Raw genomic sequence first — 17,834 nt, 5'->3', positions numbered from 1 at the left:
TTCTTATATTAATAAGTAGATTTCACATAACACCCATATTATGTTACAATTTCCCCAGTTCCTTAAACTGTGAACACCATCCATCATCTGCGCGACGCAAGGATTCTCAAATATCCAAGTTAACCCGATTTCCTCACTAATGGTATGTTCGTATAACCTTCCTTGTACGAAAAAAATAAAATATAATGTGTTCGCGTTTTGGAAGTGATTAATGGACCCTATAATGTAATCTACATTTTTATACGACAAAAGACTAAAGTATCAACTGTGTTTATATTTAAATATCCCAATTATTCTACCTATTTTTATTTAAACAAATTTTTAATTCATTATATCAATGAGTTATGATATTTACCCGTTGTTTATTAAGTAATTTATTATTTCATCTCGATTTGACAAATATTAGAAAAAAATAATGAAAAAACGTTTCACGGGAACACAGTTTTAAATACAGCGCCATCTAGGGAGAGGTAAAGATAAATAAATTTAAAAACAATAATTTATTTCAAAGAGCATTCACGTACAAATCTATCGAGGAGGATTGTCAATACGAACGCTGAACATCCTGTATGCACAGTACTCCATTAACGCTAGTCCTAACGGATATATGACTTTATGAGGTTGAACCATTTGCGGCGCCAAAAAATAAGCGAAAATCGCAGCACCCGCTGTATACCAACCCCAAACATAACCATGTTCGAAAGAATAGTAACATAGTGACACAATGTTGCAAGCAATTAATAAATTCCCCAATTCAGGGTTATCCTGTTGCGTGATTGCCAACGTGAACGGCAAAAGTCCCGAAGCCAAATGCAAAGAGCACATCGCACTATTCCCTCGGTACAAATCTGCCATTAGACACGGCAGGGGAAGATATTTGGAGGCTTTGTAGCTCAAAAGATATGCTGGACCGAAATCATTGTTGAACTTGCCACCTGTAAATGAAAAATCTTACTTCTGAATCAAAGTCGTTTATTAATGTGACAAGTATTTCGTTTAAAACACAGTATTGTCCATTATACATATTTTGCCTTTTACATGCTCTCTGGTATAATCCGAAAATTTTAGAAAAAGTCACATCTGTTACGTAAGGAATTTTAATTTTCCTCTATAATTTAGTAAATCAACTTATTCGCAAATAGGTAAGTTTAACAAGAACGTCTTTACTATTTGAAAGTTACGACACTAACGCCACAGTTAACAGCCATGTTTTTAATTATCATGTAATTTTATTGGGTCGGGACGGCGCGGGATCGGAGAAAGTGGAAACTTTTGTTGTCGGAGGCCAAGGCCCACTTTGGGTCACTGCGTCACCCTAGTTAGTTAGTTTTATTGGGTCAAATGGATACTAACTTTGATAATGTAGGAATCCTACCACACCGTGCACAAAGAGATTAACGTGCATTCCCGGATGTGTGTAACTGTTGTATCGATAAGTGGTTCCCCTTGCAGCGACGCAGGATAGCACGACGTGGGCAATCGCAGAGTGGACGTCATCTTCTTGGCCCATAATAAGTTAAAAATATAAAGTAAATCTAAATGTTCATCATTATTTTATATTAATAATAATTAACCTAATGGACATGTGTCATTTGTCAAAAAAAAAAGAAAATTATACTAAGGAAATTGATGATCGGAAAAGTTTTAACTGTAGTGCTGTAGTGTCTTAATTTCATAAAATTACTCAAACTTTTACAGACGTCAAGTTTGTTTCACATGGAATATTTTTAGAATTTTGAACTTTTAAGAATGAAAGTCAAGATTTTTGAATAGTATAACGTGTGAAAAATCTAAATATTTTTCATTGGGTTAGTGAAGTTATTAAACAATTCAGATAATAACTTTCGTCTTTTTTTAACAACTAAATTAAATTTACTTGTATTGTAGAATTTCACTTTTTATATAATAAACGAAAGCGATTATTATCGATTAAAAAAAAATAAAATCATAATATAATCTATGGTTTATCAATAAGTTTTCGCTTGTCTGTCATAGACAAGCTGCTGCCATTTTGCTTTCAAACGCGAAAGATTTTTATAAAAATAACGTCGTAAATCAAGGTGTGCAGGCTTATTACTAGTGCTGCAGTCGAAGTTTATTGAAACAAGTGATAGACTGCAGAGAAAATGGCAGCAAGCGATTCCGGGACGGATGAGTCATTGTACCCCATTGCGGTGTTGATAGACGAACTCAAAAACGAGGACGTACAACTACGATTGAACTCCATCAAGAAATTGTCGACCATTGCTTTGGCTCTCGGAGTTGAACGCACTCGTTCTGAACTGATACCTTTTCTTACCGATACCATTTATGACGAAGATGAAGTGCTTTTGGCTTTGGCCGAACAACTCGGTAAGTCGCATCAATAATAATTTCATATCGTACCAGAAACTCTTAACATTCATAATAATACCGTAGAAATAATTTGAAGAGAATAAATAAGCTTTGAATTCCTACTCTAAAGAATTTTAAGTGTTATCCCTTAATTCTAACAATTTTCCTTTTGTATTTTTGCTCGTCTATATTAGTCACTAATTGCTTAAACAATTTGTACATTCAAATTCGCAAATTTTTAATAAACCACCAAATTGCAAATAGAAGCTAAATGCACTACTACAAATCAATTTTATGTCTATTTAAATTAATTTCCAGTTTATTAGTAATGCCTGGTTTACATTATGCCAGTAAGACAGTATAGCTGGCCTGGCATCAACTGTTTATGGCTCACAGATGTGAGTGCTTACATTATGCCAGTTGTAAGCCAGCACTAATTTTAAGCACTACTCTCCTACTGTACTGATATAATGTAAACCAAGCTTAATATTACTTCAATGCAACATTATTTAATGTTTATTTTGGTTGCATAAAGGTATGTAACTTCATAATAGAATATTATAACATTAGTAAAAACTTACTCAACTTCTTCAATATATAGGTAACTTCATCAACCTTGTGGGAGGAGGTGAATTTGCCCACTGCCTACTGCCACCGCTGGAGTCTCTAGCTACAGTAGAAGAGACCGTGGTTAGAGATAAGGCGGTAGCCTCACTGCGTGCTGTTGCAGCTCATCACACTCCTCAGGCTTTGGAGCAGCATTTTGTACCATTAGTGCAACGCTTAGCTGGTGGGGACTGGTTTACTTCCAGAGCCTCTGCATGTGGACTGTTCAGGTATGTTGATGTAATGTACATAGTGAAATAGCAAAGATGAATGAATAAATTTTCATTGTTATTATGCTATTTAAAAAATGTAGATATAAACGCTGTAACCCTTGAAATCGCGAATATGTTTTTCACACGTTAATAATTTCAACCATTATCAAATGATAATGATTTTATTATAGGTTAGCACAAACTACACAACATTGCTAAATACCGCATGCTTGTAGGCGTATCAGCTCACGAGTTATCATTTTTTTGGCTCTCCTGTAAAGTTCACACTTTCGGGGTTACAGCATTTCCGCTTTCCAGCATCGATATGTTTGTGGAAAAAAACCCTTTTATATCTGATTTATAAATTTCTGTTTTAGAATTTATTTTTGATACAAAAGTACTAGTTGCAATTGGAAATTTTGTACCTTTTCCTTGAATTTCTTTTCATTTATCTTATTAAAGTTTTAAATTCAGTGATCCTATAACTATTGTTTATTAGACAACATAAATAAGCATATTATCTGAAGCAGATGCATTATTTGTAAATAAATTTATGTTAATTTATAACAATAATAAATTGTTTTTCTAACTCAGCATTTCAAGTTCTAACCACATTGTTATTGTTCCTTTAAAAAAAACAAATACAAGAAAGCTTTCATATTTTCATCAGAAATGTTGTAATTTGGATGGTTGACTGGCCTCGACACCCCTAACTTAGGGTAGGCTCCAAGCCTCTCAGTGGGGACGTATAGTGAGCTGATGATGATGATTAATTATAGAGTGACAATGGCTCACGGGTTAGGCACTTACTTGTAATCTGTGGGTTTGAATCCCGACATGTACCATTGTGTTTTTCGATTTACATATGTACATTTATCCAACATTCTTACGGTGAAGGAAAACATCGTGTTGCTGCACATATCTAACAAGGAATTCAAAGATATGTGTGAAGTTAGGCCAGCATGATTGTCTATGGCCTAGTCATTTGTAAATTATGGTAGGCTCCGAGCTCTTCAATGGGATGTAAAGTGAGTAGATGACAGCTTGTATTGTAGTTTATTTAATATATGTTTTGTTACCACAGTGTGTGTTATACCCGCGTCTCCGCACCTGTGAAGGCAGAACTCCGCCAGCATTTCCGCTCGCTGTGCCAGGATGACACACCCATGGTGCGCCGCGCTGCTGCATACAAGCTGGGAGAGTTTGCACGAGTTGTGGAAGTGGAGTACGTGAAGAGTGATCTCATCCCTATGTTTGTTTATTTGGCACAGGTGAGGATTATTGCTTTGTGATGTTATGTATTGGTTTCTTAGCTTTGTTTTGTGCAAGTGTTAGTGCAAGACTGGAATTATTTAATGTTTTTAGTCTAAATTGTTGTAATTTTTGACATTTTTCTTTTGAAAACCTATGAAGAAATTTATGTCTAATGCTTTAGTAATTACATTGATTTGCATCTTATATTCAGTAAAAAACTAAAGATATAATATAAATACACTTTCAATACTCCCAGGATGAACAAGACTCAGTGCGTCTGCTGGCGGCAGAAGCTTGCGCTACTGTAGCCGCACTTCTTCCCCCAGAAGACATGGAGCAGCTGGTGATGCCCACTGTGCGAGCTCGTGCAGGAGACACCTCCTGGAGGGTGCGGTACATGGTGGCTGACAAGTTAGTATAAAACTAAGTTTAAGTTCCATCCAGAACATGATAAAGAATAAATCAAATGTTTGTTTCTCAGGTTTGTGGAGCTGCAACAAGCAGTAGGTCCCGAGCTGGCTCGCTCCGACCTCGCACAGATATTCCAAGGTCTGCTGAAAGACACAGAAGCTGAAGTGAGGGCTGCAGCTGCTGGCAAAGTCAGTATACATAATACTGTAAAATATATTTGATAATCCAAGAAATGTACAGACCAGTCAATAATGTCTGACAGATACCAGACTAATACTAGTCAGTGACACATTTGGACATAAGTCACTAATGGCTGACATTGTAGCATGAAATTTCATTTACTGTTGATGGCTCAGGGTTTAAGCACTTGACTAGCAATCTATAGGTTCTGGGTTCGAATCCCGCCATGTACCAATGTGTTTTACGATTTACATATGTACATATATCCGACATTCTTACAATGAAGGAATACATTGTGATGCTGCACATATCTGAGAAGAAATTCAATGATATTAACAGATAGTAACAGTAAATATTTGAAGTCAACCCGCACTGAGCCAATTTAGTCACCTCTAACTTGGGGTAGGCTCCGAGCACCTCAATCGGGACATATAATGAGCTGATGATGAATCCATAATGTGTTTGGTGTATTCATAAAACATGCTGTTTATTTCTTTCCTTTAAATATTTTTTTTATTAATTTCAGGTTAAAGATTTCTGTATGAACTTAGACAAGGCTCACCAGGAGCACATTATAATGACAATGATCTTGCCTCAAATCAAAGATCTAGTTTGTGATCCAAACCAGCACGTCAAGTCTGCTCTGGCTTCAGTCATCATGGGCCTCAGTCCTATCGTCGGCAGACACAATACTATTGAATACCTCCTGCCTCTATTCCTCACACAACTCAAAGATGAATGCCCCGAAGTCCGACTGAACATCATCTCAAACTTGGAATGTGTCAACGAAGTGATCGGAATCCAACAATTAGTGCAATCTTTACTCCCAGCTATCGTAGAACTCGCTGAAGATACAAAATGGAGAGTCCGTCTCGCTATTATAGAACACATGCCGTTATTAGCCGGTCAATTAGGCCAGGAGTTCTTTGATGAGAAATTGACAGGACTCTGCATGTCTTGGCTCATTGACCATGTGTATGCGATCCGTGAAGCGGCAACACTCAACTTGAAGAAGTTAGTTGAACAATATGGAGCGACCTGGGCTGAGACAAATGTCATACCAAAAGTAATGGCCATGTCCAGAGAACAGAATTATCTTCACCGAATGACTTATTTATTCTGTATTAACGTGTTGTCTGAAGTTTGTGGCAAAGATATCACCACCAGAGTGCTTTTGCCGACCGTCTTGTCTATGGCCGATGACAATGTTGCCAATGTAAGATTCAATGTTGCCAAGACATTGCAGAAAATGGCGCCTTATTTGGATCCAGCTGTCATTCAACCTCAAGTGAAGCCTGTTTTGGAGAAGCTGAACGTAGATCCAGATGTAGACGTGAAATACTTCGCATCTGAGGCGATTGCTGGAATCGCTGGCTAGATTTTATCACTCAACTTTCTAGTTAATATTTAATCTCTGAAACATTTATATAAAAATCTAATTAGTCAAACTGTACAAAAGATTTCTGTTGTGGGGATTTCATTCCAGTGTATTCGGCTGATTATTCTATTTCTTACATTATCTGTAGTTGATTTATAAATTACAGATTATGTAATTATTTTGTCACGATTATGTTTTAAGTTCATTATAGATGGCATTTAATCTGCACTCCATGTGAAATTGAAACAAATTTATTATAATAAATGATAAACAACAAATTGTATTTTATTATAAAATTGATATTTTCATTTACAGTATTAAGTAGTTTTGCAGCGTATACTGGCAACACTAGTCAAACTAAATTATGATCGGCCAAAATTACTCGTATCCAGGCCAGAAAATATTAATTAAAAAAAATTATATTAAATAGCTATTTGAACATCGAATCAAGTCTTAAAAAACAAATAAATTTTTACTATAAATTTTTACTATGAATTTATTATTCAGAGAGAACCTACCTCGATAGCAGTAACTTACCGGATCAAATACCCTTATTTGACACTGACTTCTATACAATAGCTGTTGTTATTTTTATAAGAGAAGGGGGCAAACGAGTAGCGAGAACACCAAGGTGTTCATCGACGCCCATGGACATCTGCAATACCAGAGGAATCGCAGATGCGTTGCCGGCCTTTGAGAAGATGATACGCTTGCTTCTAGAAGGACCCTAAGTCGTAGCGGACTATAATTACAAGTAGTAACTATGTTTCTTCAGGATTTGATGTATGTGTGAAGGGATGTAAGTAAATAAGTCTATTTTCAACTTCTATACACTTTATTTCCATTCAAATACATCAGTAACTTAATACAACAAGAGTCACTGAGTCGTTGCAGCTGGAAAATAATTTTGGAATGTAACATAAGTGTTACCCGGCGATGAAACTGAATTATATATACATAAATAACTTTTAGAAGTTAAATATCACATGCGGACGTAAATGGCAACATCGACTTTTAATTTCAACAGTTTTGTGCACAGAGTATACATGTCTGAAGCACCAGAGAAAAAAAATAATGTCACTTTATATATATTTTTTTATTAATTCATCTCATAATATTATGAAAAATATATATACAGAGACGGAAATATTTTAAACTGTAACAACACACACTGGCTGCGTCTAGCCATAGACAACTATAAATCAACATAGCAACACTATTTGTTATAATTTTGCAACTTGATCATAATATAAGATAATACATTACAATAAATCTATTAACAACTTACTATTTAATAAAACAGTTTATTTTATCTTACAAGATTTACGCGATCCAACATTACAATCAGATTTAAATCACCCAACGAAAAACCGCGGGAGGAGCGAACAATTTGACAGATGACCAAAGACTAAAAATTTTGACACATGTCAATCTCGGTCATAGAATAAATAGACATATAATGCTGACCATAGATTAATTAACCATAGAGATGTGAAGTGGGATCGCGCTAAGTGTGTTGGGGTGCCTAGTGGCGGGAGTCACGGGGGTAGAACTCAGCGAGAGTGGATGCTGGGATACGCTTCAACATCTCCTTGGGGAAGATACGCAGCAGCTGCCAGCCGATGTCCAGCGACTCGAACACTGTGCGGTTCTCGTAATTGCCCTGAGATAGACATCGTCAATTAATCATTCAAAATATATAGACAAATTTTAAATACTTAGTTTATATAATAAATAAATAAAGCTATTTTATTTTCGTAATTGAGAAATTATTCTCTGCCAAACATAAGGTTTATTTTATCACTAGCTGTCACCCGCGATTCCGTCTGCGCGGAATGAAAAAAAAACTTAACAAGTAGCCTATGTTTTCTTTCAGACTATGTTCTACAACTGTGATAAATTTCAGAAAGATCCGTTAAGCTGTTCCGGGCATACCTTCAAACAAACATTTATCCATCCATCCATCTAAACATTCGCATTTATAATATTAGTAAGATTTTAGAGTACAAGATTTAGTTACAAAGAATCTTATTTTCCTATTTATCACAATAGTAGTAACATTTTTCTTGAATATATAAGTCTAGATAGCTTTCATTTATATGTACTATTTATTTTTTTAGCTGGATATTGTCTAGAATGTTAGACCATAAATCTCATATATAAAATTCTCGTTTCACAGTTTTCGTTCCCGTACTCCTCCGAAACGTCTTGACCGATTCTCATGAAATTTTGTGAGCATATTCAGTAGGTCTGAGAATCCAACAACATCTATTTTTCATAACCCTTTATTTATATTTAGTTTTTTTTTTACTGCCCGAGGGCGACAGTTATCTTATAGATATAAGCAGTAGTCACAATATTACCTGTGTGATGAAGTTCTTCTCGAACTTGGTGAGGAACTCGAGGTAGAGCAGGTCATCAGGAGTCAGAGCCTCCTCACCCACCACAGCCTTCATCGCCTGCACATCCTTACCAATGGCGTAGCAAGCGTACTGCCGACAAATACAAGTTTTAAGACAAATTTTATTTAAATACTGTTATGTACACATAAGTAGTCTATGTGTTCTTCCAGACTATATTCTACATTTGTGTCTAAATTCATCAAGATCCGTTGAGCCGTTCCTGAGATAACTTCTTCCAAATATCTATTTACTAGCTTTTACTCGCAACTCCATCCGCACGGAAAAAAAAAGAAAACGGGGTAAAAAATTATCCTATATCCGTTTCCTTGTTCTAAGCTACCTGCCCACCAATTTTCAGTGAAATCGATTCAGCCGTTCTTGAGTTATAAATAGTGTAACTAACACGACTTTCTGACTATATATATAGATATTAGGAAACCAACATATTACATGAAAGAGGACCATCTAATAAAAAATGTTACACTTAAAGGCTAACATAATTATAACATGAAAAAAAAAACAGAAAAACAGAAAACTGTTACATAGTAAATGAGGTCACTTCGCCATTTCGGCGAATTGCCTCTTGCTAGTTTGCCATTTTGTAATATAAAAAAAAACTTGTGAGCCGTCATGGGACGCCTGGCAGATGTGAAACATCGTGTGTGTACAAGTAATATGCATTAAATATTAAATATTATAATTAAATAAATAAAGTGGGTGAAGGGCCAGGCACAGAAGGCGGTACTCCTGAGCACGGCACGCATTGTGAGGAGGTTTCTGTCTCTGGAGGCCTAACCGCCGGTAGCTTGGGCCCAAGGCTCCGCTGCCGACGTATTCAGATTTTTTATATTTTTATAATATTGTTTTAGTTTATATTAAGAAAAATATATAAAATTAAACAAGAAATAAATATGTGGAATAATAATGATGAAAATGATAATAACATTAATAATAATAATAATATATATATATGTATACATATGTATACCTTAGTATAGCGTGGCGACCCGTCGCCACGGCAAGCGTCGCCACGCCAACAATTCGGTTTACAAGTGATCCTATTGATGTTTCACATCAAAAAATCTAGTCTAGTTTAGTATCTTTCCATCCAAACATTTATAATATTAGTAAGATAAATTATTAATTTCATGGCAGAATTCTTTTGCTTTGAACCCGGGGACAATGTTAACTCACCAGCTGGTTGGAGACATCGGAGTGATCTTTCCTGGTCATGCCCTCACCAATGGCTGACTTCATAAGACGAGACAGAGATGGCAGAACATTCACCGGGGGATAAATCTGTCTGTTGTGAAGCTGACGGTCCACGTAGATCTAAAATAAAATTATATATTACTATCTTATGCCCTCGACTCCATCCGGAAAGAATAAAAAAAAAGGAAACATGATAATTTTTTTTTTTTACTTTTCCTGTTTACTTTTAATTTGTTCAACTTTGTTTTTTAATTATTTTATACTTCGCTATTCTTTATCAATTGTTTTTATTCTCTTCGCGATTTTGATACTATCATTTTTTACTGTCTATTTGCGAAGACTATAAAAACATAGTTTTCCAGTTAAATAAAAATAAAAAAAATAAAAAATAAAAAGTATCCTATATCCCAGTGATTGTCAAACTTATTTCTTTCACCGCCCCCTTTGAGAATCAATTATATTTCTGAGCACCCCTAATTTTTATTCAGCTCTAAAACTTAAAGACCACAATTTCATTACTTTAATTAATTTCAATGCCCCCCATTTTTGGGACCCTTATCGCCCCCTCCTAGGTTTCAAACGCCCCCAAGGGGGCATTATCACCCACTTTGAGACATTGCTATATTCTAAGAAATTAAGGTTTAAAAAACCTTGTACGCTAACCTCACGTAAGTGAGATAAAACCAGAGAGATGTCCGTCTCCTGATTTTTATACATAGTAAGAAGAATAAAAAAACCTGTCTAAATTTAAAATCTTAACTTCTATTATATAACTAACTTGTCCTTAAAAGTACGAGAGGAATAACTGCGAGAACTGATATGAAAGTGAATAGCAAACATAGGCTCTGATTTTCCATGTCAGAGGTAGAGACAAAAAAAAAAAAAACTAACCTGTCCTTCAGTAATATAACCAGTCAAATCAGGAATTGGATGAGTGATGTCATCGTTTGGCATCGTCAGAATTGGGATCTGAGTGATGGAACCATTGCGTCCTTCAACACGACCAGCGCGCTCGTAGATCGTCGCCAGATCGGTGTACATGTAACCTGGAGACAATGCAAATTGTATACAATGTAGATACACTAGTATACAATATAGATGTAAAGTATACACTGTAGATACAAATATATTTAAAATGTATTTACTTGTGTACATTGTAAATACAAAAGTATACATTATAGATACAAGTATACAGTGTAGATCAAACAAGTATATTTTCCGAAGTAAAAAAAAAACTGTCAACGATTGAAAAATATGCATAAATAAATATAGAAAATAGTATTTCTTTTAAACATTTAATATACAATGATAAAGGTAATCCTAGACTTAATAAATATACTAATAGCTTTATGTTTTTCAGACAATTTAAACGGGGATTGTATAATTTATTGCTTGGAAGTTATATCTATACCATAGAGAAATTTTCGTGCGGTTGACTTATGATCTATGTGTTTCTGAATTGTATACATTTTTGTGAAAATTGTATAATTTTTGTATAATATGTAATAAATAAGGACCTGGGAAACCACGTCGTCCAGGCACCTCCTCACGGGCAGCAGACACCTCACGCAGAGCTTCAGCATACGAAGACATGTCGGTTAAGATTACCAACACGTGTTTCTACCACAAACAATTACAAATATTTGTACAAATATACATATAAAATGTATTCTTTATACAATGAAATATCCAACACAATTTGTATGCATCAGATTAAAAATGTATAGTAAAAGCCACATATGTTCTATTACAAAACTGTAAAAAAAAATCACAGTCAAAAATGTATAACTCACCTCACATTGGTAAGCCAAGAATTCAGCAGCGGTCAACGCCAGACGTGGAGTAATAATTCTCTCAATAGTAGGATCATTGGCTAAGTTCAAGAACAAGCAGACGTTCTCCATAGAGCCATTCTCTTCAAAGTCCTGCTTGAAGAATCTGGCCGTCTCCATGTTGACACCCATGGCAGCAAACACAATGGCAAAGTTATCCTCGTGGTCATCCAACACTGATTTGCCCGGAACCTAAGGAAAATATATATTTAATACATAGAACGTAAACAAAACTCAAAGCACAATATCTATAATCCAAATTCACTATAACTTTTACGACAAAATAAACAGTCAAAAAACATGACGAAATTAAAAAAAAATATGATTTTATACTCAAAACTAGCTTTTACCCGCGACTCCGTCCGTGCAGAAAAAAATGCACACAAGATAAAAAAGTACCTATGTTCGTCTCCTAGTTCTAAGCTACCTCCCCATCAATTTTCTGCTAAATCAGTTCGACCGATCTTGAGTTATAAATAGTGTAACTAACACGACTTTCTGACTATATATATAGATGTCTTTACCTTGACCAGACCGGCCTGTCGACAGATCTGGGCGGCGATCTCATTATGAGGTAGACCGGCAGCAGAGAAAATGGGGATCTTCTGACCTCTGGCGATGGAGTTCATCACATCGATAGCGGAGATACCTGCCATGTTATCGAAATTATGTAATTTTGTTAGTTACAATAACAAGAAATACTCGAAAACAGAACTGTTAATAAATTAATATTACATATAGTAAAAAGTATATTTCACTATAATAATACTAGCTTTTTCCCGCAACTCCGTCCGCGCGGAATAACAAATAGAAAACGGGGTAAAAATTATCCTATGTCCATTTCCTGGTTCTAAGCTACCTGCCCACCAATTTTCAGTCAAATAGATTCAGCCGTTCTTGAGTTATAAATAGTGTAACTAACACGACTTTCTTTTATATATATAGATATAAAGAGAAAAGATTTGTTTGTATTGAATATGCTCCGAAACTAACCAATAAATTTGAAAAATTCTTTCACTGTTGTGAAGCTACACTATCCGTGGGTGACATAGGCTATATTGATGACTAGATTTTTTTAAACTATTTTATATAACCTTAAATAGACGTTTTCAAATTGCCAATCGACTGTTTTGATTTATAGACCAATTTTTTCTAAATATTCAAATAATTGACCAAAAATTGCCTAATTTATGATAGTTTTGTCTGTATTATATTGATGTCAATTTTAATTTGAAATTCTTGTTAACTAAAGGAATATCTTTAAATAATTATATTCTATGTCTAACAAACCTGTCTGGATCATCTCCTCGGGATAGATACGTGACCAGGGGTTGATGGGCTGGCCCTGGATGTCGAGGAAGTCCTCCGCCAGGATTGGGGGACCTTTGTCAATTGGCTTACCAGAGCCGTTGAACACACGACCTGGTGAAATAATTTATATTTACAAGTGTTTTGTATAAACAATTTGTTAAACAAAAAAGATAATATGAAAAGATATGTATAATGTATACAAACTGTATACAACACAAATATTTCAATTGACATATTAATTTACAAAATATAATGTAACATACCCAACATGTCTTCAGAGACGGGCGTACGTAGAATGTCGCCTGTGAACTCGCAGAGAGTGTTCTTGGCGTCAATACCTGATGTGCCCTCAAACACTTGCACCACGGCTTTCGAGCCGCTGACCTCAAGTACCTAAGAATACATATATTAATATTACTACCATTCAAGCTCTTTAAAAACACTGAGATGACATTTAAATCTAGTCAACAAAATTTCATGGTTACATAAAAACTGTATTAAGGTGTAGTGTAGTAACCTGTACATATCTGTGAAGAAATTCAAAGATATGTGTGAAGTCAACCAGCACTGGGTCAGCATGGTTGACTATGGCCTAGTTAGCTCTAACTTGGGTAGGCTCAGAGCTCCTCGGTGGGGACGTATAGTGCTGATGATGGTGATTAAGGTCTATTTGTGTAATTACTTCTGGTATAATATTTTTATAGCAAAAACCATTGAAATTAGCCAAAATAACAAAGTGATATTTAAGATATAGAGGGATGAAAGGCTATTTGTTTTAAGCGACATTTTTTGCGATATTGACTTATATATATATATTATATATTCAGAATCAGAAAAATTCCCTGATTCTGAATATATATATAAGTCAATGTTGCTTAAAACAAATAGCCTTTCACCCCTCAATATGTAACATTATTGAAAAAATTATAATTGATTTTAAATAATTGAATAACTGTAAGTTAGGAATTTTAACATTATATAAAAAAAAATTAAGATTTTTTCAAATGAGTGTTACAGTTATAAAGTACATCTATAAGTTAACATACCTGTCCAGATCGGAGTGTTCCATCTGCAAGCTTAAGCTGGACAATCTCTGAGAACTTGGGGAACTTGACTTCATCGAGGATGACCAGAGGGCCGTTTACACCAGATACCGTCTTGTAAGCTGGATTACAACAAATATTACATTGTTATAATTGAAGTTATGATATTATTTAAATTGTGTTGCATTATTGGCATATTAGAAATATCATTTCAAAAATAAATATGTTGAAAAAAAATTTATCAAGCAACATATATGTCTCAATTTAAATCTACCAATGGGATGTGGGTCTTGTTTCTATTGCTTTATTTGAGCCAAATAAACAGATCAACTTGAATAAAACTGTTTAACAATTATATACAGGTAAATGAATTTTGAAATTTCCTGTACGCAAATCAAAATAACTTTTATTTTATTTTTTATCTTATGTTTTGTAGTTTTTATATTTTTTTTAAAATGTATAAAATACTTTGTTATATTTATCTAACTACTATCTTATCATCTTCAATATTTTTTTCATATGAAATGTTCATCTCTTCAAAACAGAATTGCTAGTTTTATTCATACTTCTTATTGGAAATTCTTATATTTTAAAATAGCTTTTTTATTTATTTAAGCTTTATTTTCCACTTAACAATGCAATAAATATAAAACAGATTATATAAACTAGTTTGTGTGTTTTGTTATGTGGCCCCTTATTGGGTAAAACCCTTCTCCATCCTCTTCCTTCTTTCTCTGTCCCTGTTATATAGAAGAGACACGGGGACTTCATGGAGTAGGCTTTTAAAATAGCTTAATACAATAAAAAGATTTAAGTGATAAAAAACCTATTTATCTGTTTTGAATAGAAACTTAATAAATTTAGTTTTTGTATATTTTTAAACTGTTTATCTTAATTATTTTAACTTATAGCTGTAAAAATAAACAAAATCAACATTAAATTTAAAACCAAGACTTAAAAATCATAAAATATAGATCACATGATATATTTGTTCAAGGTTTAAAAATAATTTCTTATTTCCACTGTCATTTTATCATTCCTAATTAAAACCTTTTTCACATACAAAATAAAAAAGGATAACCAAACCATAGACAGTTTAATGAATCAGTCAGCTGATCAAAATGTGAAAATTTTAATGGGCATACCTATTCCCATTGTATTACTTAACATTTCAGAATTAATAAGTGTATCGGATTGCATTCTATGCTTTTCCTTTAGGTTTAAATTTCTTTTATGAACAACCAATTCACCCATGTACAGTTTCAATGGAGTAGACACCCCAATTATCAAATTAGAATCAGAATTTTGAAGAAATATAATTTTGTAACAAAAAGTAGAAAAATATTATAAGACGCGTTAAATTCGGTTTCTAAACGTTGATTTTAGTCCTAAAAATGTTGTAAAGTACAACTAATGATAAGCCAATCAAGGCTACATAATTTTCACTAAAAAATGCTGAAAAACATTATTTTCATACTATTTAAATTAAATTTAAGCACTATGCTGGAAATCTACGTTTTTAAGGCTAATAATAGAAGAAAACCGAAACGAAGTCATTAGTCTTTTGAGCAAAATCAATAATTTGACAACCCAGTTGTATCGAGCTAATGGACACGAAAATGGATTCCCTAAATCGGAATACTTACTGAGACGGGGCTGCGATATGAAGTCCCGGGATACTGCAAGGGCATGCTCCTTGGCAGCCTGGTTAACGGAGATGGTTTTTGCCATGTTTCAGTTTTCTTTTGGCAGTCCGCTCAGTGAAACACCAAACTGCGCTGCCTTCTCGCCCGAAAACTGACGAATGGATGTATTGTCTATGGCCTTTCACGTGCCGTCACGTGACCCATCACAAGGCAAAAGTTGCAATATGCTACAAAAAATATTATTACCAAAAGGTAGAATTTAAAAAGTGGTCTTTTTTTAGTTTTGTACTTTGTTAGAAAAATATTATTTGATTTCTGTTGAGAAACATTTTCTTTTTTTTCTTAACTTCATTTTGTATTCTGACCTGTCCTAGGAAAAACCACGGCATAGCATTGCTATTATTTTAAGTCTATTTTTTTTTTTGGAACAAAGAAAAAAATTATATGATGACACAGAAAAATTATTAGAAACCAAAGCAATTAGAACTTATTTATATAAGAAATCTATTGTCCTCAACAATAGATTTTTCAGTATTAATAAAAATACCCAGCGCTGGGCTACTATGGTTGGGTAACAGATAATAAAATAATAATTATAAAAGCATTATTGTCGATGACATAGACTAAGAATATAATATTATCCGTGACAACAATAGATGACTTGGATTGGAATAAGTTGCCATGGCCAATGTGCAAATTAACAACTTTACAGGAAAGGCTCTCAAAGTACTTCATCCATATAGGAAAATAGACTGCATGGTTCCTTTTACTTCAGCAAAAAAATAACATTTACACAGCCTATAAATGTGTATTTTGTTTAGTTCATGTTCTTAAATGAACTAAAAGGTAGGTTTTAACACAAAAGAAGTAAAAATAATCAATTTGTTACTTTAACCCTATACATAAGACCTAGCGAAATATTATATTGAACCATGTTTGTGCTTAATTAAATATTAAAATAAAATAAAAAAATTTTGGATTGAAAGCAAAGTTTTGTAAAAAAAACGTTAATAGTATTTTTTCGTTTATTAATTTTACTATTACTCAAAAGTTAACATTAAAAGAAACCCCTCATTGTCAATTATAGTTACCACTATTATATCAGAATTTAATAAGTGAGTTTTTAATATTTATATTCGAATTTCAACTTACAAAATTGTGCATACCAAATTTAAGTCAAACAGTTGCGTAAAATTGCTGTACCGTTTTTTACAGGCGAAAAAACTGACGATGTTTATCTTATCTTATCTAATATTATAAATACAAATGTTTAGATGGATGGATGGATGTTTGTTTGAAGGTATCTCCCGAGAAGGTATCTCTCTTCTCTCTAATTAAAGAAACCGTCTTAAGCCTTAACAGTTTAACTTGCTTTTAATGAGCTTCGATTCGAAGCAAGATATGTAATAGTTTTTTTCTCATTTCAACATAATATAACCTTTTGTTCGGCACAGATACATTTTTAAACTGTCGAGAGGGTCGATGCATTATGTACTTTTTTTTATACATCTCTTTCTGCCTTGTGTTCCTTCACATAAACTTAACATTCATACTTTTTTTATTAAATAGAAAGTATATTAATATCATTACGTTTGATTTGTCGATAACATAAACGAGGAAGTAATCGATCATTATGATGCGTAATTATCAATTTACACTGCTTGTCTCTGATTTTTGATATGATTTAATAATGAAGGTATTAAATGTAGCATCAATTCGTCACGTGATATTGGAATCTATATCTATATATATAAAAGAAAGTTGTGTTAGTTACACCATTTATAACTCAAGAACGGCTGAATCGATTTGACTGAAAATTGGTGGGCAGGTAGCTTAGAACCAGGAATAGGACATAGGATAATTTTTACCCCGTTTTCTTTTTTTTTTTTTTATTCCGCGCGGACGGAGTCGCGGGTAAAAGCTAGTATATATATAAAAGAAAGTTGTGTTAGTTACACCATTTATAACTCAAGAACGGCTGAATCGATTTAGCTGAAAATTGGTGGGTAGGTA

The 17,834-nt window shown here is 33.8% G+C and overlaps 3 protein-coding genes across 3 annotated transcripts; 1 reads left to right on the top strand and 2 right to left on the bottom strand.

Annotated features, from left to right (window-relative positions):
* Positions 1-518: 518 nt before the first annotated feature.
* Positions 519-1,540, bottom strand: LOC106717368. The gene is made up of 2 exons (XM_014511229.2): positions 1,354-1,540; positions 519-935 (listed from the first exon to the last, which is right to left on the bottom strand). The coding sequence occupies exons 1-2, from the start codon at positions 1,508-1,510 to the stop codon at positions 529-531; spliced, it is 564 nt and encodes a 187-aa protein (XP_014366715.1). The 5' UTR covers positions 1,511-1,540; the 3' UTR covers positions 519-528.
* A 435-nt stretch (positions 1,541-1,975) lies between these two features.
* On the top strand, positions 1,976-6,605 carry LOC106717356 (serine/threonine-protein phosphatase PP2A 65 kDa regulatory subunit). The gene is made up of 6 exons (XM_014511211.2): positions 1,976-2,352; positions 2,936-3,170; positions 4,237-4,423; positions 4,663-4,817; positions 4,888-5,005; positions 5,524-6,605. Exons 1-6 carry the CDS (start codon positions 2,127-2,129, stop codon positions 6,373-6,375), a joined length of 1,773 nt encoding a protein of 590 aa, XP_014366697.1. The 5' UTR covers positions 1,976-2,126; the 3' UTR covers positions 6,376-6,605.
* Positions 6,606-7,191: 586 nt separating this feature from the next.
* On the bottom strand, positions 7,192-15,996 carry LOC106717345 (V-type proton ATPase subunit B). The gene is made up of 11 exons (XM_045684064.1): positions 15,822-15,996; positions 14,179-14,297; positions 13,396-13,525; positions 13,112-13,243; positions 12,346-12,470; positions 11,783-12,013; positions 11,507-11,609; positions 10,881-11,035; positions 9,972-10,109; positions 8,739-8,867; positions 7,192-8,038 (listed from the first exon to the last, which is right to left on the bottom strand). Exons 1-11 carry the CDS (start codon positions 15,904-15,906, stop codon positions 7,901-7,903), a joined length of 1,485 nt encoding a protein of 494 aa, XP_045540020.1. The 5' UTR covers positions 15,907-15,996; the 3' UTR covers positions 7,192-7,900.
* Between the last annotated feature and the right edge of the window lie 1,838 nt (positions 15,997-17,834).

This window comes from Papilio machaon, chromosome 24 (assembly GCF_912999745.1).
Source record: "Papilio machaon chromosome 24, ilPapMach1.1, whole genome shotgun sequence".
Classification (NCBI taxonomy): Eukaryota; Metazoa; Arthropoda; class Insecta; order Lepidoptera; family Papilionidae; genus Papilio; species Papilio machaon.
Note: the sequence above shows the minus strand (reverse complement) of the source record. Positions and strands in the feature narration are given on the sequence as shown.